Source organism: Epinephelus fuscoguttatus, linkage group LG9 (assembly GCF_011397635.1).
Source record: "Epinephelus fuscoguttatus linkage group LG9, E.fuscoguttatus.final_Chr_v1".
Taxonomy (NCBI): Eukaryota; Metazoa; Chordata; class Actinopteri; order Perciformes; family Serranidae; genus Epinephelus; species Epinephelus fuscoguttatus.
This window is the reverse complement of record NC_064760.1, coordinates 15,098,415-15,121,509: the sequence shown is the minus strand read 5'-3', so window position 1 is coordinate 15,121,509 and position 23,095 is coordinate 15,098,415. Positions and strand designations below refer to the sequence as shown.

The 23,095-nt window shown below is 41.4% G+C and overlaps 1 protein-coding gene across 1 annotated transcript in view; it reads left to right on the top strand.

Annotated features, from left to right (window-relative positions):
• Nucleotides 1-23,095, top strand: part of LOC125894528 (ecto-NOX disulfide-thiol exchanger 2-like) — a 265,263-nt gene that overhangs the window by 128,099 nt on the left and 114,069 nt on the right. The window contains exon 3 of the mRNA XM_049585996.1: nucleotides 21,399-21,530. Coding sequence (XP_049441953.1) covers nucleotides 21,399-21,530 — 132 coding nt within the window. The remainder of the gene's footprint in view (nucleotides 1-21,398; nucleotides 21,531-23,095) is intronic.

The window sequence follows — 23,095 nt, the reverse complement described above, 5'->3', positions numbered from 1 at the left end:
CTGCTGCGGCAGGTGCTCTGTCCCCAGTCGAGCCCTCTGTTTCTGTCCTCACAGTGTGCCGTTGTCAGACTGTGGGTCACTGCTGCTGTTGCTGTATGTGCGTATGCTCCGCCCACGCACACAAACATTCCTCATTGACTAACTAATTGGCAGTGCTAACTTCTATTATTAAGGCATATTTAGTAAGAATACAGTCCATCTGATGCTCGTTTTGTTTCTGTTCTTTACCATTGCATCACTACTACAAGTGCACCTGTAGCCAGTATCTCACTATCACTATCCTCATTCATATGTTAAGAAGCTACAAATTATATTCAGCCACAAAAAACGCCTGAAAAGCTAAAAATCAGAACAGAAGTACAGAGAGTTGTTGCATAGAGATGATAGAATGTCTCATCTAGTTGCATTGGTGTGAACCAACAAGGCTGTAGAACCTTGCAGAACGTTGCATTGCAAGTAGTTGCCTGTTTGATTTTTATTGCAAACCATCTTCTGGTTGTAGGTGATTACGATAAAATTCTGGTTTACAGGCTGAGCATCCTCTCTGACTGACAGAAAGATGATAAAGAGTTGCTCACTGGCAGAATACATGGTCAGTAATGTGTCAGCTTTGGAGGTTGTTTGGATCAGCGGACCCATCTGTCTCGTCGCCAATCTTTGGTCTGAACTGGCAGACTATGTTAATGTCTTCTATTTTGTCAGATTGGTGATCAAGCAAAATACAACATTCTAAGTAACTGTTCGGCTAACTGTTGTGGAGCTCAGACCAAAGATTAATGACATGACAAAACAGTTTTAGAACGTTGCAGAGAAACGTTGCAGGAGTGTGAACCGGCCAGTGTCAGCTTGACGCAACCTGGATGACGGTCTTGCCTGCAACTCAGCTTGTCAAGTCGCCAGCAGCTAGTTTTACAATATAGACAGATTATCTGTTTCAACTGCCAATCAGCTTGTATAAAAGTATCTGGGAAAGTCAGTTACATACAGTAGATGGCGTGTTCGCCTGCTGTGGCATTCTCATTTACATTCCTGCTGCTGTTGACACGTACAGTATGTTGTCCTCACAGTGTGACGATGGTCGATGGTGGGTCACTACTACGTGTGCATCACACACACATACACAGGAAAAAGACATACTCAAACAGTTGTTACTTGTTCCCATTAAAGCTGTGAGTTAGAACAGAAGTACAGAGGGTCTGTTGTGCGAGCAAAACACCATCTTCCGTAGTCGCATTAGTGTTAACTGGCAAGTTTTTAGAATGTTGCTAACCAGCACATTGCAAGTAGCAGCAAGTTTCAACTCATCTCGTTGCAAGCCCTTGGTCTCAACTTTTACTTATGCGGACTTTAATCTTAACTTTAATTGATAAATCTTTTACTGTGTGTAATAGATTAATCATCATGTCGTTCTTCCTGTGAGGATTTGATGTTGATCTTTCACCACTGATAATTTCTTCCCGACATGAAGCACAATGTAACTAATCTGACGGCTAACTAATCTATACTATACTGTACAAATTCATTTTTTCAATACCTTTTGATCAAACTCTTGTTCATCTCATCTCTCTCTCATTTGTCATCACTATGATTGAATTTGTTTTTCATACTGTTTTCACAAAGTCAGAGTTGCTTGTATGCAGTGGTGGAATGTAACCAAGAACATTTACTTAAGCATTGTACTTAATTACATCTTGCAGTACTTGAACTTAACTTGAGTATTTCCATTTTATACTGCTTTACTTCTGCTCCACTATATCTCAAAGCTAAATACCGTACTTTTTATTGTGCTACATCTATCTGACACCTTTAGTTGCTATACATTTGTATATCTAGATTATTAATACAAATTTCAAATCAACTAATATACATTGGTTTTTATTGGGGGTTAATAAGCAAGCTAGCAATATATTTAAAAATTTTCAATTTAAAGCAGCTGTGTGGAACTTTTTACCATTCATAAAACTGTGTGTCCCCCCCCCGAAGATCCGCATATTTATTTGAACCCAACAGCGACAAAAAAGCCTTTCTCTACATGGCTATTTAGCGTAGCCTGTCTCGGGTCGGACACAGCGGAAGTCAGCCCACAGCCATTAAACCACAGAAGAGGAAGGAGCTGTGTTTACAAGTAGGATTTAAGAAACATGCTAAATGACATGTAGTAGGGAGTAGTGAATGATTTCGGACACATTGCACACTCTTGTACAGTAGGTGGTGGTATGAACCTGGAAGTTGTTTGCAATCCGCCAATAAATTGAGAGAAGAAGAAGAGCCGTGTTTACAGAGAGTGTTCTTCGAGTAAGCGGTACGCAACGGGCATTGCTGAACACATAATAGTTTTGCCAGATGTATCTATAAGGACTTGGTTGTACTTTCGATGTCATGGCGGATAAAGAAGGAGCACCATCTAAAAGAAAAAGAACAGAAGAAGGCTAAACGGGACAGTGACAGGGCTTGAGCCCAAACGAGTGTAAACCTCGGTCGGGCATTCACCAAGTGGAGAGAGCTGAGAGATTTGAAAGGCTTTAAAACTGATCCCGAGTTGGCCCTTTTCCTAATCGAAGAGAGAATATACCGCAACTTGTTAGACGTTGTTTCACTTCAATATATGACGACATGGAAGTTATAAGCAAGCTAAATGTAACGTTAGCTGATGTGAACCGCTTTTGTCTAGTAACATTACAACAAACGCCACAAAATTATCTGTGACTGTGACCATGAACACAAATATACAGCAGGCAGTTGTTCTCAGTTTATAAGAAATTCAGAGCTTCACCGGAACATTTATGATTTTCCTCTCGCTCTCCAAAACAAACGCATGCGGTAATTGCTGGTCGAGATTTTACGAATGAAGCCGAAGGCTGCAGTCGGAATTTTACGACACCAGGCTGTGGGTGTCAAACCGCTTCGACCAAAAAGGGAGCTATAATCAACGACACTGGAAACTTTCCCACAGCTGCTTTAAGAAAAACATTCAAAATGACATGGAATTTCTCAGCAAATCCTGGATGTTGACATGACAAATGCACGGACAGTCGCAGACTCCAGATCTTTATAAGAGACAGTTAAAACTACAAACTGAGTTCAATCTTTTGTGCACTGATGAGGCAACATGTCTCATCTTAAAATCCAGAAACAATGTCAATTAATTTGGAGATAAGGCGAGTAAACTATTGGCTTTGCGAGTACGTCAAGCAGCTGTCAGATGAAGGAGAGATGATGTTGATAGATTTATTTGAGTAATTAATACAGTTATTTGATTCTGGTTCTGGTAGCTTCCCTCCTCTACCTTATTGTGTCTTGTAACCAGTAATCCTATAGATGGGTGGGCAGGGTGGTCGGGATGGAATCAGGGTTTCTGATTTCAAGTTGTCAATATATGTGATGAATGATATATGTGGTGTTTTTTATAGACAGGGGTGGTGGTTTAATGAAAATTAAATATACATGTTTTGCATCTTTGTTGTGGGATAAAGACATTAAAAAATCAAGAGATCAGATCACATTAATGCATCACTAATTATAATCCTTATATATAATTTAAAAAAACTGGCCAGTCTGCACAGTGATTGATTGATGACAGATTGATGCTACTACAGTATCCGTCTAGAGAAGCACAAGATAACAGTGGTTTGTTTTTACTTACTTTAATTATTTAATTCAACCAGGAAAGTTTGCCTGGACCTACCCACACTTTATTACTTCACGTTCCTGCTGCACACTTTCACATTGAGTCTTACACTTCTGGTCCCAAAGCAGCTCCACTGCAGCAGCCGCTGATAAAGTTCCTTCACTAAAGCCTAATCGATGGTATTTGAGGGAGGTGAGAGTGCTCATCGTTTGGTCTGTCCTCCCACACTTTTCTCCATCGACTTGAAAATTCAAAGAAGTGGCTTTCAGTCACAAGTCCACTTCTCTAATCTTTCGGCTCCCGCTGCTTCAGACATGCTTTATGTCAGCCCTAACAAATTCTCCATGTAGCATGTTATCCCCCTCGCTGCAGCACTGTCCACACGCAGCCCTGTGTGTTCCTGCAAGTCACAGAGCAGGCTGTGTTGCCTGAGTGGACACTGACTCAAGCTGGCGTCCTGGAAAACAACAAATTGCTTCTGACAGTGAAAAATATGGAAAACGAAACACTAAATAACCTGAAAATATTCCCAGAACACATCTGCTTACAGGTTCCTGAATTACTCTTTTATAAGTTTTTTTCTTATTTACGTCGTTTGTTAAAACAAAAGACATCTGTGTCTGCGGCGTATTCACAATTTAAGGCAGTTGTAGGTGGTGTCTCCAGACTCTTCGTTTCTCTTGCTTAATTCCTGGCGGTATTAAAAAACTTAGTGAGATGCTAGTGTACTTGCCTGAGTGGTATAACTCATCAAAGACAAAACAGAGATGGAATATAGCAGACTTACCTGTTCCCCAGTGTTCATGTTGCCTGAAGTTGTGTTTTGCCTTATCTAAGCTGGTGAGGAAGTAAAGTGAAAATAAACCCCGTAAGCCATGGCAATTGTATTCTCACAAGGCGGTGTCTGTTATCATCCTCTTCTCTGTTTTTAATAATAGTGTGTTGATTCTGCAGGAAATTCAGAGGTGGAAAGTGAGTCACCGCTGCCGTTTAGCTACATGTGATATATCTGTATGTGTGTACTGTATGTTGGGAGATCCAGTGTGGTATTTCTGCTGCTTATGAGTACTTTCGCAAACCATCCTCTGGTTGTAAATGATTAAGATAAAATTCTGGTTTACAGGCTGAGCGTCCACCTTGACTGACAGGAAGCTGATAAGGAGTTGCTCACTGGCAGAATACATGGTCAGTAATGTGTCAGCTTTGGAGGTTGTTCAGATCAGCGGACCCATCTGTATTTCCCTGCTTTTGATTATTCATCAGTAAACATTCTGCCCCTGCCTGTCGATGCCGCTGCCTCGGTAATGGATGCTTTTATTAAGGTTGATTAGATTAATTGTAGAGGATGAAGACACATTTGCTGGCAGCAGACCCTCAAGGGTAGAAGGAGAAATGATCAATCAATCGTGTCCATCTCAAACCTCATAATGCACTGCTGATTGTTTGAAGTGCAGAGCTGGAGGAGATTTATATTGATGTAAGAGAGCTCAGGCTTTTCTCTCCCTGGCTCTATTATCTATCTCTCTCTCTCACACACACACACAGGCACTCACACACACACAAACATCCAGGGAATCTAAGTATCTGTGCCCTCTCTGCCTCCTCAGGCCAATGAAAAAGTCCTGCTTCAGTGTCTGAACAAATGCTGCTCCCTGACAACACAAAACAAGAAGAGATTTGTGTTCCACTCATCTAAAAATGACCTCTGATATAAAAAAAGGTTGTTTACAACCACAAAAGTGTACGCCTTAGGAAGTTTTTAACAATACACTGCAAAACAGAATACTCTCCCTTTGTATGTCTGACTTTAATAACCCTCATTCAGATAGAGACATACATTGTAATAAAGTGGAACAAGAACCAGGACTTGCATAAGACGGGAGACAGCAGTGTTTTAGTTTAAATATTTTTCTCTTCTTTCGACATTTTGAATTTATAAGACATCACGCAACCGTTGTGATACCAGATGCAATCCCTGTTTCATATACGTGCAAGTCCGGTGATACCTGCACTCCACATTGCAACGACACCACTAGTTATCCATCTTCATTTACAGGTAGAAAATAGTTGGGCTGAGTGGGTTTTTTGGCTCCAAGATCCTGAGATAGCTTCTATGAAAATCGCTGTCTTCATGCTCTTTGGCTGCTTCTTTTGCTCGTGTTTATTTTCTCATGCTTATGCAGAGCCAAGCTCTTTATATAAAGATAAATAACACAACCAACACTAATCATTTGACCCCCGCTGGTTTCATTGTGCTGTAAGTAACAGATCAAAGCAGAGGAGGAGGGAAGTTATAAAATATTAACAATGTTGTGTCTGTGTTTGTGCAGTCGTGCACCGGGGAAAAGGCTGAGTGTTTGATTGACAAGCACATGGAATGATGTGTAAAAGTAGCTGTACGTGAAAGTGTGTGTGTCTTTGTTCATTAAATGTTTTATACATCTGTTTAAGCATAGTGGACTACGTTTGAGGAAAATTTAAAGGGACAGTTCACCACAAAATCAAAATTCATATTCTCACTCCGACCTCGTCACACATCGCTGCCTGGTCATTGACTTTCCACGTCAATATGTGACATGCAAGGTAGCCTGGGTGCATTGGTTGTTGATGTCCTTGGGACGTTATGTCAACTTCATCCTGTTCCAGTAACGAGTAGTGTAACTAATTACTAATGAAATTTCAGTAATAATATCAGAGTTACTCCAAAACCAAACATCCTGTTACAACATTACTTTTGTTATCACAACATTACTGACTTTAAATACAATAAACACATTAGCAGACTCATTTGAGTGATCGTCCACTGCACAGGCACGTCATAAAGCAGCAGGCTAGTTGGAAACACTTACCTTAGTGGCTGGAAATATTCCGATAACTTTGGTTTTGTCGTGAGGAAAGATGGCAAGAACACTGCTGCTGCAGGTAGTCTTACTAAAACTCTTTCCACTGTGAAAAACACGTCTTCAAACCTCCAGTCTGAGACACCTTGACTACTATGACCGACAGCACAACAACATGAAGCTCCAGGAAATACACCTCACCAAAGATGAGCCCTCCTCGACCACAGAGGTCGGCTGTAACACTGCACCGGCTAATGAACCAAAACTGGATTTTACTCGTGGACAGCTGCAGCTACAAAGATGTAATGAAGCTTGCGACTGGACATGTTGTGGATGAAATGTTGCTCCACGAGTGACTCCGTCTTTTGGGCAGAGTCTCGGAAAAATACTGGTCACAGGCAACAGAAAGATATCCACCCTGATATTCACACATCTTTGGATTGAGACTGAGTAGAATATACATATGTTTCCTCTCACCTATAATGCTATTTATCAATCTAGATTGTTGTGTGAGTTGTCGAGTGTTGGAGATATCTGCTGTAGAGATGTCTGCCTTCTCTCCAATATAATTGAATGAGATGACACTCGGCTTGTGGTGCTCAAAGCGCCCCCAAAAAAAATACATTTGAAAAGACTCAACAGCAATGTTTCCCCGAGGATTTTTTCCAGCAGTGGTGCTGAAGTGCATGACTTTTATTTTGCACTGCCTGAGGATATCTAGCGCGTCCACTGACACAAGAAGGGCTTTAGACACATATTTGTACACAGCTGTGGATGATGAATTACATTTAATAAAATGCTTCCCATGCTGTTACAATCCACCCTGTGTGTGGGGGCAGATGTAACATTTGAAATGTGGTGTTTCAATCAATATTCTGACTCTAATATTGTTCGTAAAAACAATTCATGACTGTAAATAAGTAGAGCACAGATACAAGTTATCTATATGAAAATTCTGTCCAAATAGTTCAACAGGTTTGTAAGTAATAAAATCAAAACAAAAAATTGTTATGACTACACCCTTCCCCACTAATCAGCCCTGTCACAGAGACAAATCAGTACCGGTTATCAGTAAATCAGGGATGTTACAGTGAATGTTCAGTGTGAGCTACAGTTTGTCACAACTACCACACCAGTGGAGCTATTTCAAGGCCCAGTCACATCAAACTGACGTCAGAGAACTAGCGGTGACTAAGGCCCCCTGCTGTGTCAAGTGACGTCACTCTGTGTCTCAGCCAAATATGTTGCACATGAGCAAACTACAGAGGCACGTACGTTCTGGGCCTGCTTGAGAAGAAAGAACTCTCCACATAGGCAGACGGCGGTAGTTTGTAATCCTCATTCAAAAAGGGGAACTAGAAGACCGTCTTGACGCTAGTTAGCACATTAACAGCACAATCCAATGTTGAAAGAACAGAGCATACTGTTACCTCTCTCGGTGCTAGATACTGGCTCCCAACCATAGTTGGGAACATGCAACTTAACATGAAATTAGCTTGGCTCGTTGTTAGTGGGTAACAGGCTTCCAGCAGTCCAGACCACTCTGCAGAAAATAAGGATGGCGAGACATTCAGGTGCCGTTCACCCCTTCTCTTGAAGTTTAACAGTAGCCCTGAGCTTATCTAGACACTTAAATCTACTGCTATCATCACTCTTTGCCGCATGCGCCTTCACCATGACACTCTGAGAGAACTGCTTCCCTCTACATACACACTGAAGCACACGTCACACCCTCACAGGTTATCCACAAGACCACCGCCCTTAAAATGGAAAAAGGGTGGACTGGTAACAATACTTACCATGCGCCAGTGAACAATAACACAAACCATCATGAAACATTACTGCAATCTTACCTTATGTAACACGTTTGTTTTGGTCTCACTCCCTCTTGACTTAAGCTCTTTGTTTACATTCCTCACTTTCGTTTCCCTTCTTGTGTGCTGAGCTGAACTGCCAATCGGAGTGATTTCATGCACCAATGGACTCCACTGGTTCCGACAGTGGAAAAAAAAGTATACACAGAAAAAAAGGTGGACTAGGGGCAACGGTGCTGGACACACCACACTGACAAGGTCGGCAGGCGCTCACCAGTGGCCCAACTTTGACCAGTAATTGACTTTTTATGTCTTCTGATCAGCTCTTCTGATCGGCCTCTATACTATTCAAAAAGACTATCAGCCGATATGCATGTGTTCTGTTTATAATCTTTGCTCATCCCTGATTTAGCTGCTTAAAGTAGAGATAGTGCGTTAACTGTGTATGGGGAAATTTTCTTAGCAGCAGCGTTAATGCTAAATGCACAAAGGGGAAACAGTGCAACATCATTTCCAGGTCATGATTTTCAGAAATCATGACCTGATTACACAAGATAATCCACAGACCTTATTGTGAGCAGTTTCATGGGGTAACTTTTTTCTTTCTACCAAACTAAACCTGCCAACCATATTGCTTTGCAGAGGGAAGTGTGCATCTACTGCTAGCTCATGTAGCACCTCAGCGGTCATCCAAAGAGGACACTGTTAAGCTTTACATCTTGCACTGTGGATAGAAAGAAGATAGTTCCAATGTGAAACGGCTCACAACAAGGTCTTTGGATTATTCTGAGTGACCAGGTCATGATTTCTGGAAAGAGACATTGCTGTCGAGTTTTTCAAAATAATCTTTTTGGCGTTTTAAGCTCCCCAAGCCGAGTGCCATCTACTTCCATTATATCCAAGAGAAGGCAGGCATCTCCATGACCGATATCTCCCAACACTCTGTAACTCGCACTAAAACAATCTAGACTGATAAATAGCACTACAGGTAAGAGGAAAAATATGGATTTTTGAATTTTGGGTGAACTGCCCATCACAAAATGTTTATTTTCACATTTTATGATAAATGTCCCAGTCTGTGTTACAAAACGGTTTCATGAGATAATATATGTTCGCTCTTTTACTACAGTTTTTTTATTCACGCGAACACACTCTGGCTCCAGTTAAATTTATGATAGATTGCTCTCGGTTGGGATGATCCAAGTTTTGTGCTGATGTAGTTTCACTCGCCTGGTTGTGCTGATGTTGTCTGTAGGTGAGGAGGATGTGTAAAGACACACACACACACACACACACACACACACACATGCACACACGCTCACTAAGGTCAAAAAGCCATCCACTACTAGAAGGCAGTTTTGCAATCCATGCATTTTATTGTGCCTGCTGCGTGTTTTCATGATTAAGGATGCAGTTGTGCGAAGAGCCCGTGAGGTTTCTCTTTCCATGTAAATGATCAGACGTCACCTTACATACATCATACCTCAACTGGCTAATGCTACATTAAGTGCTAACCCCCCTCAACCCCCCTAAATTGTGCAGCTTTTCCCTCCCAAATCATAATGGATATGGGCTGTTTATTTTCTGCATTTTCTTTATTTAATGAGCTTATTCGTGGGGTAATGCAGTTTTTTGTGTAAATTCAAAGAGATAGCCATGACAGATATTGCCTGTTATTTTGTATTTGTTATACCTCTGTCATCAGCTTCCTCTTTTCTTTCTCTCTTCCTATCTCAGTCCAACTTCGCCCTCTTTTCCACCTCCTGCTTTTACGATAGTGGTTTGCTATTGAAAGCTTGCTCATTGTGAACGAAATGGTCCCCGGCTTCTCTCTCAGCTGGGAGGTTTACAGCCAAGAGGCCTTAAAATGGCTTCATTTCCCATCAGCCCCTCCCCCCCGAGGGAGCGTTTAGTGCAGCTAAAGGCCAATCAGGAGAGTCCAGGAGATCAGTAAAGCCTCGGACTGAAATCAATCCTCAGAGTTCACGAGCTCATGACTCTGGGGCACACGGGGAATCAACTTCCCATCGACAAATTCATTTCAACCAGACAGAGTCCCTTCAGTCGGACCAAAAGCCTGTCAGTATCAATTGTTAAAAAATAAGATGCATGATATAATAATCTTGTTGACACCTTGTTGAAGCTGTGATCCTGCTTTCATTTACACGTGCCAATCACAAGAGAAGCAGACAGATTTTTAACTGCTGAATTGTGAGTTCTCTCAGCTGTGAGCATGCAGATGTAAGATAAAATGAAAAAAGGAATACTGTATCTGAAGGTTCCTACCTGTTGCTTAAACTGTATGTTAAATAATTTATGTACCATCCGCTGGCCGCTGGCTACTACAGTGCAAAGAAAAATGTCAGTGGATTGAAAGCAGCTGGCTGCGGGGTTCAGACCGAATTGACAGAAAGTACTGTATAACAGAGGGTACACTCTAAAATGGAAATTAAATTTTATGATCAGAGGCAGAGAAATCAAATGTAATATACTGCGGGAAATTCCTTTTCCACCTCGGGCAAACCACAAATTGACTTATTAGACACCAGAAAACAGTGTGAAGAGAATCATTTGTATTTCTCAGTGAATTTATGCACTTATTTTATTAGCAAACCAATATTTACTGTGTAATGTTGACAGTAGGCTGAAATAGTGCTGACTCAGAACACAGGCGACTAGACTCAGCTCATGAGTTGACATTTTACAATATCTGACACAGCAGGAAATGTAAGTCATCAAAAAGCACAAAGAAAATGACAAGCGCTGAAGAATTTGTCTCTGCCTAATCAAATTTGCAGTGTAATTTGGCACTACAGGCACAGGGATAGCTCCTCATTCATCATTAGATAGGTGATAATATGCTCCGAGTACAGTACGTCTATATTAATGTGTAATTGTAGAGATGATCTACTGTGTCACAGAAAAGAAAACGTTCCTCAGGCAGGAAAAGGAAGGAAACAAGTTTTATTGAAAGCCCTCACTGAGTCGGGTATGTTGGATTAAAAGGTCGACTGGTTTCAACCTTGCACTGTCTTCATCAGGGTGGAATGAAAGACTGACTGAACATTTGGCCTCTGGAGTTTTGGGAGCTTAAAGTTTGTTTTGCAGGTTTTTTCTCCCCGGGCTTTTGATACTTAAGGAAAAAGTAAAGCATGGCGTCAGTTACATTTGAGACTCTCGGCAAATCCTTGTCTAACTCCATTGATTTAGCATCGCACCTCGACAACAACAACATCAGACTCAGGCTTGACAGTTTAAAAATATCAAAAAAAAGTATCAAGATTGATTCAGCAGAACTGGAGATATTGTCTTTTTTTATTCCACACATTTGTCTTACTTGTCAAAACCTGGTGCTGAGATTACCCGCAGTACAAGTCGACCTCCAACTGTTGGCTCAGAGAGTCAGGTGTGTTCTTCTAGTAGCCATGAATGGCTAGCCTCCAGCAGAGTTAAGGATTTGTCTACAGAGATCTGGTAATGTGGCATGGCCCAGCAATTAAAGTGCTGCATGCTTTAAAATTAATTGGTCTCATTCAGCAACTTCTTCTGTCGATGTCCTCCCATTCAGCATCACACCAACTTTGGCCTTGCATGACCTCCTTGCCGAACCCAAAATGCTCCAACCATTCGATCTGCAGAACAGCAGAGACACCTGACGAGTACTGTGTTCCCCCCAGAGGACCGCTTCCCTCTCAGCTGCTTGGTTTAGCATCTGCTGCATGCTCTCTTCCTGCTTTGCCCTGCCTCAATAAAAGTCAGCCCAATTGGTTCCCCCCACACCTGTCGCTCATCAGGTAGTCTCGCTCACCAGACCTTTCTCAAGAAAAGAAAGGTCTGGCTGGGCCGACTCTCACTTTGAGATTGGAGAAAAAAACGCCCCGGCTGCTTGTACTTCTTTCAGCCAATCACAATCGTTCTGGGCGGTGCCACAGCAACGGTGCGCTTGCAAAAATATTGCCGGGGGGAAACAGGTTTTGGTGTAACACGCCCACAAAAATATCACATACAGGACGCGAACCATGGCAGAAAAATGGCTACATCCCCGCAAGATCAAACACTGCAAAAGTTAGTAAAGGACGTGTTGAAAACGGTTGAAAACTGCTACACAACCGGAGGTGGTAGGGTGGGACTTCAGTGGGTGGCTCGTTCCGCCCAATAAGAGGCTAATCTATGCAGCGAACTTCCGCCCACTCAGACTCCTCATCAGGTAATTAGGTCATATGCCTCGGGCTGTGGGTGCGTCTTTGAGGGTCATGACAGTTACTCAAGTTACTACTCCACTCCAAATCCTAACCAGCGCTGCCTCAGGTGACCAAGTGATCAACACCACTCTCATGTCTATATGGTAAATATAAAGCTACAGCCAGCAGATGATTAGCCTAGCTAGGCATAAAAGAGCAAGAACAGTGGAGACAAATTCACCCACCAGCACTTGTAAATGTTATCAATTAACACATTATATCATATTTTCACATAAGGAACTGACGCAGTGACAGATGAGACGGAGCTCGACAGGTAACCAGGAGACACAGATTGGCAGTTTTAGTAATTAATGAATGCAGGGTTAATCAGTCGGTTATTATGTCTCTTGACAAGGAAGCGTTTTTTTTCTGAAAACGTCAGACTGCCTCTGTAACTGTAAATGATCCAGTGATGCTGTCGTTGCCATGATCAGATTTTATAGGAAAAACAAGCAGATGTTGATGATAGACGTGTTGCATATGTGTTCAGTATTAACCAATCTGGAAAGAAATTTGGCTGAAATGACATTTTGCAGATTTTTTCTACATGATTGTTTTGTTGATATGTTTACTGTATGTTGATTGATTTGTGTTTATTCCAAAATATTTAACCTATAGAAAAGCATGGCACATAAGTAGCTGGACAAACATTCATGAATGGAAGTCAAAAGATGCCCGTTAAGTGCTATGCAAGTGTTACTGGCTTGAACTTGTTACCTTATACCTTACCTGTCATCCTGGTCAGTATCTTGTCCTTTGAGGCCCACATCAATAATGCATACTTTCATCTAGGAAATATTAATCATCTTCACCCATCACTTACACCTCAGAGTCGCTGCTATCCTCATTCACTCTTTGGTTACAACCAATATTGATTATTGCAGTTCTGTCCTCTTTGGTCTTCCTCTCACGTGTCATCATAAACTCCAGTTGGTAGAGAATCCAGCCGCCCGTATCATTACTAGAACCCCCTCCTCTCACTCCTATTTTCCAGCAGCTTCACTGGCTTCCTGTTAAATATGGCATTGATTTCAAGATCCTGCTCCTCACCTTTGAGGCCATTCATAATCAAGCCCCTTCCTACCTGTCTGACCTCCTTCATATCTACACACCCTCCTGTACGCATAGATCCTCCTCTGCAGTCCAACTCACATCACCATCTGCCTGCTTGACTACCATAGGTTCTAGAGCCATCAGCCGTCTTTTTTAACTGTGGTGTGCTTGAGTGCTGTGAAAGGTGCCTATAAATAAGATGTATTATTATTATTATTATTATTATTATTATTATTATTATTATTATTATTATTGTTGTTGTTGTTGTTATCCTTACCTTTTTTGGTTGGATTGGTTAAGTTTAGTCAAAATGAGTGAGACTGGTTAGGGGTAAAGGGTAAAGCCAATCAAAGGAAGAGTTTGGCAGAGTAGGGTGGGTCATGCCTTTGCTATCCTAGGACACACATGCATAGCACAGGGAAGCAGTGGATGAAGATACACAGCCTCTTTCATTACCTAATTCAAAACCAATTAGTGTTTTATTCATGTACAAGGCTGCTTAACTGTCATGCAGCTGCCCGCCACCAGTAGGTGCTACAAAGCCGTCAGACAGCAGTCCTCCTCCCCACGGTAATGCTCGAGTAGACTCGAGTTTTAAAACAGCATGGTGGGAAACTGGAAAGATGTTCTCTCGCAAAACCAGCGCGATTTGACAGTAGAGCTTAGACTGGGCCCAAAAAATCCAGCCTGACCCCACCCGAGCCCGTGCATGTTCTGTCCGAGCCTGGCCATTAAAGACTGACTCATGTCTTTCTTTCCATGGCAAGTCTTTGTCACGTGCCGCTTGAGTGTCGAGGTCCCCGTCTTTTTGCTGTCATGTACCAGCATCCGGTCGGCCGGAAAATGCAGAAAAACACAGAAAAATCGCCCCCGTAAATATTACGGAATTTCGTTAAATTTGCGTTAATTATTGCGTTTGTGATTTTCTGGAGGGACTGATTAGTTGGTTCCATAGCCTAGGTCTATTATGAGGAACCCAACCCGTCTGAGCCCAAGGATAGTGGCGGGAAACTACGGCGGGCTTGGGCAGAGAATCTAAACTCTATTTGGCAGTAGTTTGATCTCGAAAATGAATTCAGCAGCAATTAATCTTTTTTGAGATGTTATATTATTTGTTAACTTTAAGTGAGTTGTTGTCAGATAATGTGCAGGGTTTACATTCAAACTGCACGATGCAACATGCCTTTCATTTCAGCTGAAATTTGATTATAATTTAGATGTTGTTTTATTAACTTTAAAGTGAATTGCTAACATTTCTGTCAGTGCAAGGTTCAAGTGCCCCACATTTCAGAGGCAATTCATTTATTTTAGATGTTATTTTAGTGGTTAATGTTTGACTGAGTTGCTGTCATTATGCAAAGTGTTTTGTACTTCAGAGGCATTTAAAATCTGACACGGTTGTTGAAGATTGTGAAAGGCTTCAAAGGGCTCCTACTACACACAATATTTTTGCAACAGTGTTTCAAATACTAATATAATTTTTGACTGTTTTCTGAGTGTTTCCCTTTTTTAGACTAGTTGACAAGTCTTTCAAATTTTCGTTTAGTCAACAAGGAAATTAGTCGCCAGGAACATCCCTAGTTCTAGGGCCTCTCTGCCTTACCTGGGACCTATGCAGAAGGCCTCTTCCACGCGCCTACGTGGAAAGCCTAAGGCGGAGAGAGCACACCTCTCTGCCCTTCCATGCGCCTTCATGGAAAGCCTAAGGCAGAGAGAGCAGCAGCAAAGCCCCCCGGGAACAGAACAGAGCAACATCAATGACAAACAGAAATGACATTGATAAGTCAGACACATAAACAGGATACTCCCAACCCAATCATACACGGGCTCATTCATGTTCACATCAATGCACTCAGTGACTTCTTCAGTGTCTGAAAATTCATTGTGTTGAACAGCATGGTGCCACATGTTGAATTAGCCTTTGGACAAACCAAAGTCAACCAGTGGCGACCAGCTGAGACTGATCAGATGAGAGCCGTCCCAGATGCCTCTCATTAATGCATTTTGACTCATTATCAAACTTTGCCTTAACCTTGACCCAATCTCCTCTTGAATCACCAGCTTAAAAGTACGGGGCTTTCAACTGTGACTCTGTTAATGAGACACACAGCTTCATCGAGCCAAGGTATCTCTTTGGCTTGAATTGGTTTTGCACATTACTGGGACTGTCAATTGCTTCCGACAGATGATGTGAGCGGGATATGAGCATGATGAAATGAAAAGCAAATATCTGACAGTTCAAATAACATCAGATAGATGCAGATAAAGTGTTTTAGAGATGACTCTGCTGGTGTTATATTAAATTGTTTGCAGTATCATAAAGTTTAGATGCGGGTTTGTTGTCTCTGTTTGATTTTGTTTTATTGAGCTGTACATGCTTCTGGTGCAGTGTGTGAAATTGTATCTGCTTTGTTGTTTTATAGATACAAAACCGCTGCTGTTCTTCATCAATAGTTGGCTGATCAGCTAAGGAATCTCATGAAAACACAGTAATTGCACCAAAAAAAATACAGTCCCCAAATCTTAAGGCAACCAGACATGAATCCACTTAGTTTGAATGCGAGAAAGATTATAAACTTTTTATAGAAAAATAAGTGTGTGTCAGCGTTATTGACATCATGTTTGAGTCAAACAAATGACTCAGTCAATGAGGTCAATTTGAACATGATGAAATTAGGAAATTATAGTGCCAACATGTGAGGAAGGATTGCACACAGATGGAGACAGTGGACCACATTTCATTTAGGAAGGAGAGCTTCTTATTTTCTGAGAGCGCACACACACAACGGTAATTGACTTGACTTGAGCCTGATGAAGCTGCAAGCGAAATGCGTTGCTCTATTAAATTCTCGATCCTCTTTCTTAGTCCTGTCTTGTGTGCAGTACGTAGCCACAATTCATGTGGTTTTTCTTTACACGTTTGTACTTCTGCCGCAGTACCAGCACCTTGACTTCAGCTGTGCACGGGCATTTTTCTATTTTTGGTAATTGATTTGTTGTTGATTTGTACATCAGGGTGCAGAGATGAACGACATGACACTGGTGTAAATACACTTAGTAAATAACTAACCACAAGTTTGGCAAATGATCATAAATCGAGCTGCAAAAATAACAGGGGACTTTACCATGGATCAGCACTCTGCTTTTAAACATCATCACTCAAGACAAGCCATCATCAGTTTAAGACACACCTTCAAGAAGATAGCCCTGTTGTAATGGAAATGCAAATCCCTGCTGTGCTGGGCTGACGGCCCAAAAGAGCCAAGCCAGCCCATGACTGTTAAAAAGGGGTACAAGAGTGGGCCCATGCCACAGCTAACATAGTCATCCTCAGCCTCCAGTAGTTAAATGGCAAACTAATCATCAGTTGGATCATAATGAGCAGTTAGATGCCCTGAGAAATAAAGGAATTATTCACATTGTTAGACCTGGCCTTTAGAAATCTAGATCTCGGAGGGTAGGAGTTAAATTCTCCCTGCAGAGGTTGAAGCTACTGTTTCCTCGGTCAAGAATAAACTTTCACACTTGACCAAGGACAAATCTGTTTGTACAAAGATGTCAAAAACATGGCATTGTATATGATTTATATAACTACTATTGTGTTTTGTATCCAGTAGCTCAATATGAAGAATTAAATGAGGGATAAACAGTCAGATAGTTCAGATTATATACTGTGGCGTTGCCAACGAAGTTCTGCAGCTAATTGCTTGTTTGATTGCTACTACAAACCAAAAGTGCACAGTCATCTTGGTAAGACATTATTCATGACTTCAGATTGCTGTCAACTAGTTACTTTACAATCACTCAGCCTTACTGTCGTGCAATTAAAACAAATGTTGTTACTGGCAACATTTGTTAAGCATTTGTTGCCATTATTGGCATGTGTACGTGGCGGCTCATCCAGCTCTGAGCACCTTTTTGCTGACAAATGGTACAAACCTCGTAAAGACTGATTCATCAGTTTTCATCTAATGGGTAACTGATGCTTTTCCTTACTTTGTATTCCAAAGTAGCAGCCCCCACAAACATACACCACACTACGCTCTGACTAACTCTGAGCTGGCATGCAATCTCGTTTGTTAAAAAAGACGTGTAAAAAAAGTGGAGAGTGGGCCGATGGCAGAGGGAAGATAACAGCGTCACGGGGTGAGAAATAGTAGTCAGGAAGCTATTTCTGGGCACATTCCCAACTGGGCCAATATCTGACCTCTTTTCCAATCCAAAATCAGCATTTCACTGCCAGCAGGACAGCAGGCAGTCTGTCGTTATACCCTGCATTAGTTTCATATAGACTCTTATCACTCCTTGTGTTGCAAACCTGCGTTTCAACAATCATGGATGACTAGTAAACCTTTATGTTTCACCACTTCACTCCTCCCACTGTATTATCCCCTCTCTGAGTGTGCCGCCACCCAGGCAGCAGGACAGCTAATAGGGTTGTAAGCAGTTAACAGGCCTGTGAAGCTCCTGTTGGGAACATTAACATAGCAACACCTCAACAATGAGTGTGTTATCGGGCCTCGCCATGGCAACATACTGGCAACTTTTAATGCGTGGGTCTGAGCGGGGACGCTGTTGTTGGGTTAGTGGAATTTTTAGACGGATATTAATTAGCAGAATGAAAGGCAATGTAAAATACATATGACGAACACATTGCAGATGGTTTCCTCTTTGTCAAAGTCACTTTACGAAACGCAAAGCTACCAGCCTTAAACGTTAATTAAAAGATAAATGGTTATGGTTGAAATGTCAAAATGGCATCATATTTACTTTCATGTGGAAACATCTTGCTGTTTGTAAACATCTCGCTGGCATATTTTTAGAGAAGCAGCACAAGAAGCCTCTCTGTGTTCTGTCAGCACAAGACTGAAATTGCTTACCTGAATGAGTTGGTATAACAACCGCAGACATGAACAAGCGAGGGACCGCACACATACACACACACTGAGAGTACAAGTGAAGCAGGCGTTGGGGAAAAACTTTTCTTGAGGTGTAAAATCCCAGTGCTGCTCAGTCCTGGTTTGTTTTACTACAGTTAAACTAAGTGGCAGGGAAGAGGAGGACAGGCTGGTGGCTCAGCCAGCAGCGGCACGCCACTCGGTAATTTACAGGTCTGCCAGCAAGAGCTCAACCAGCAAGAATTGTAAGAGTACGTAAAGCTGTGAAATGAACTCCAGATCGGGAGAATGAGCCGCCGGTGGATGTACGATGTGTTCCTGTTGACTTTACTGCAGGGTCTTTATCTATGGGGATCTGAATGTGTTTGCTTTTCTATGCAAGACTTAGGGCTTGGCAGAGAACCACCAGCCTGAGGTTTTGTGTGGCAGATGATACTGTATGTGCATTTGTACTGGTAGGTTTGAGAGTTGTCAGTGTTTGTATGCCGCAGAAATAATGTGTGCATTTGTACTTGGCTCTGAGGCGATGTTATATGTATACTGCCTTTGTGTATTGTGCATCAGGTTGAACTTTGGTCAGGTCTTGTATTTATTAAATTTCTAAGATTTGCACTGCTGTGAAGGTTCAACTCAGGAATGGATAATGTTGACTGTGAGGAATGAAACACATTTATCAATCTGGAGTGAAGTGTCTGACAAGTGAGCAGCATTTTTGTGTTATCAAAGTTGAAGTTGGAGTTTGTCACACCAAAGAAAGATATGTTATTAATAACCTAGCCAAATCTGAATGATTAAAAAAATTAAATTGCCAAGAATATAAAATTGTGAGCAGCAGCGTTGGATAACCCTTAAAATAAGTTTTTCAGCATGAAAAATTAAGTTTGTCACATAAACATGTTTTAGTCAGTTGACAATTTATTTTAAGAAGCTGGACAAAATCAAAAATATTTTTGACATTTTTGAGTAGGTTGGAATTCAAATAGATAAGTTGGAATATCTTGAGTAAAATAATTTGGCCACTAAATGTTAGCACAACTTTTGGATACATATTAGGTTGGTTCAACTTAATCAAACTTTTTGAGCTCTAAGAAAATCATGTTGCTTATGCTAAACTAATTGATCAGATTATAAAAGACTCATAGGACTGACTCAATAATGCAAGAATTGGAACTTACTTAAAAAATGCATTCAAGTAGTACCATACTTTTTTAAGTTGATTAAGTGGGTTATTTTTTGAGAGTGCATTAACAGATTTCATTTTTTCTTTAAACATTATTTATTTTAAAAAAAAACCTTAGGAAAACATTTGCTGTTTGCCCAAAACGTTCTGTAGCTGTCACTTAAAAATAATGGGAAAAAAACCAAGTCTGCATAGCTTCTGCAAACAATCGATTGTAATCTGGTCAAATGCATGTTGCAAGCTTGTGACGATTGTCAAGTCAAAACTTAATTGCTCAGATGTTTGATGTTTCATCTTGTTGACAAACACAGACGATGGTAAAAGATGGTAGGTGCCAGTGGGTAGGTTGGTACTTACTCAGCTGGGATGTTTTCTCTGCAGATGGGTCATCTCCTGTCTTGGCCTCCTTGGTTTCTTGGCTGGGTTTGCCAAGTCAAGTTATGGCGGTAGCGTCTCAAGTGGGGCTGTTGGTTCTGACCAGCTTTGCCGCCCTGAATATCAAATATTTCATTTAAAATAAGCTGGAAGGTAAAGCTTTCAATTTACTGGTCCATCTACATCCGAAGTCGTAGGGTGGCTGGGCTCAGCCTTAGAGATAGGGTAAGGAGTTCAGACTTCCGGAGGGAGCTCAGAGTAGAGCTGCTGCTCCTTTGTGTCAGTTGAGGTGGTTCGGGCAGCTGATCAGGATGCCTCCTGGGTGCCTCCTGTTAGAGGTGTTTCGGGCACGTCCAATTGGTAGGAAGCCCCGGGGTAGACCCAGAGCACACTGGAGGGATTACATATCTCGTCTAGCCTGGAAATGCCTTGGGGTCCCCCAGGAGGAGCTGGAACTAGTGCCACCTTTATTCATATTTTTGGCACCCCTGGTAAATGCAAAAAAGAAGAGGAAAAAGTGGTGTGACATCCAATCAAATGTTCAAATTGAATGCAAATACTCAAAACTACCTGTTTGGAGTTATACATATTGCATCAGCTAACGTGTTTATTCACCACGGCCAAGTATATTTTAACTCCAAGACATGTCACATCAGACAATATTTAGGATCTACTCTTAACCAGCTCAAATTTAACAGTGTTTCTAAGTTACAGGTTGTATTCTTAAGTATATGAGTAGGAGTAAAAGTTAAGAGTTTTTACTTTAACTTTAATTTAGTCCAAAATTTCACTTTTAGGTAATTACTTGCTCTGTTTTTCAGTTGCAGTAGCTGGATGCTGTTCTGAACACTTCATAAACTGAATATGGAACAGCACAGGGTGTCTGTGTGCTCGTCTTTGTGTCTGTACATGTGTGCAAAAGCATTTTCATTGAGCTGGAACATTTTGAACAGAGGTCATAGGTCGCTGAAACAGGAAGCGCCAAGAGGCCAGGCTGTTGAACCTCTGTGCGGTAGTTTCAAACAACTTCATGAAGAGGAATATATTGTACATGACAGTGTTGTAAAAGTCAATATAGAGTCAGACTGAAAGCCGGGTCACTGTGGCCTCTCGTCTCCTCTCTCCTGTGACAGAATTGAAATAAGGGGGGAGATCACAAAGCACTCATGTCAATAAGGTATAAGATTTTGTCATAAAAGAAAGCCAAAGATCTGACACCTTAAATGTAATCCTCGTTTTGACCCTGGATTTTCCCTCAACCCGTCTAAATCAATGCACATCTTTCTTTTTCTTTTCTTTTTTTTGAATCATCTGAAAAGGGAATTTTAAATCTCACTCTCTCGTTCCTCTTGTGTGTGTTTCTCTCCAGATGCAAACCATAACCTCACCATGGCTTCTAACTCCATGACGATGCCCATGTCAGACCCCAGCGCCTGGGCAACAGCCATGAGCAACCTGGGGATGCCTCCGATAAGCATGACTGGACAACAGCTCTTGCCAGGTACCACAGAAACAGGTCACAGTGAATATATTGATGGGGGAATTTCTGTCCCACAGCTCATAAAAAATGAATTTGTTAGATTTGTGTTGACACTTTTTGTGGTTAGGAGATAAACTGTAAGTAAGGTATAGCTGCATACAGAGGTGGGAGAAACAGCCGCCTAAAAGTTACCTTTTTTGGTTGCTGCCCTGAATCACAGACAGGCTGGGAAGAATGTGTGTAGGAGGACATATGAGTAACAATGTTTCCTCCCCCTCCGCTGCCCTCAAAGTGCCCTTGAGCAAGTCAGTGAGCATTAGCACCGGAGCAGTTGTACTCATCACACTGGGCAGCTCCCCATGCGTCAGTGTTTGAATGTCTGGAGCTTCCCCTCCTCTGCATCTACTCCCCCAGGCAGTAATAATTAAGGATGTGCTGTTAGCTCATTTTCCTGCTTAAGTAAAGGTTTTAAAATGCCAAATGTGTCCGGAGGATGACGACGTGTGTGTTTTTATACCTGTGTGGGGCCCGTGGGGGCGGTAAGTCATCCTTGTCTGACTGTACAAAGTCCAGCTGGAGCTCAGGATGTTTACAGTATTTGTGGTAACACCTTTAAGGAGTTCCCTTGCTGATCAAGCTCTCGGAGGAGTTAGTAATCCTTACCCAGCCCCCATGGGGTTGACTCGGTTCATCCTGTTTGGCTGAGCAAGGAAGTTTTAGTGTAGGTGAAGGATTGTGTTGCATATTTATGCCTCCGCTCTGGCAACAGCCATGACCGGAGGTATTGTGTTTTTGGGTTCTCCATCCATCTGTCTGTAAAAACTTCCGTCCATCTCATTCTTGTGAATACAGTATCAGGAGTGCCTTGGATTTGGCACAACGTCCACTGGGACACAAGGATGGATTGATTCGTATTTGTTGGTTAAAGGTCACTGTGACATCACAAAACATGGTTTGACCATAACTCAAGAATTTATACACTTATTATGAGAAAAAAAAACATACCAACCAGCCTCAATCGTATGAAAATTGAAAGACATTGTTCTGAAGCTCAAAGAGGTCGGGAGTTGGAGTAGGGGCACATACAGTATGTTCAGCAATGTACTGGGGTTGATGAAATTTTATATCTTAACACTTTCACCGCCAGAGTATTATTTTTAAGTAGCCAATCACTGCCAGCATTTGTGAACACATTCACTCATCTGTCAAGACCTACAGAATAATTTGTTCAATGAATATGTGAACAGTATATACATGAAACTAAAGAGGAGGCCCTCTATTTTTAAACACAAAGAAACATTTTATTCATTCTTATTATTCTTATTATTATTAACCCTTTTATTGTCAACATTGAATGTGTGCATTTTCATAAAAATAAAAGAAATGCCATTTTCTAAAACAAAATGCATTTCACATTTACATTTTTTTCTCATTTCCTTTTGTCAGTTTGAACTGTATAAATGAAAATAATAATAATAATAATTATAAAAATAATATTCTCTTTGATAGCGTAACAGGTTGCCATGTTCAGTGTCAGTACTGTTGTCTCCCACTCCTCTGTCATCGTCTTGTCCATGTGTTGCTGC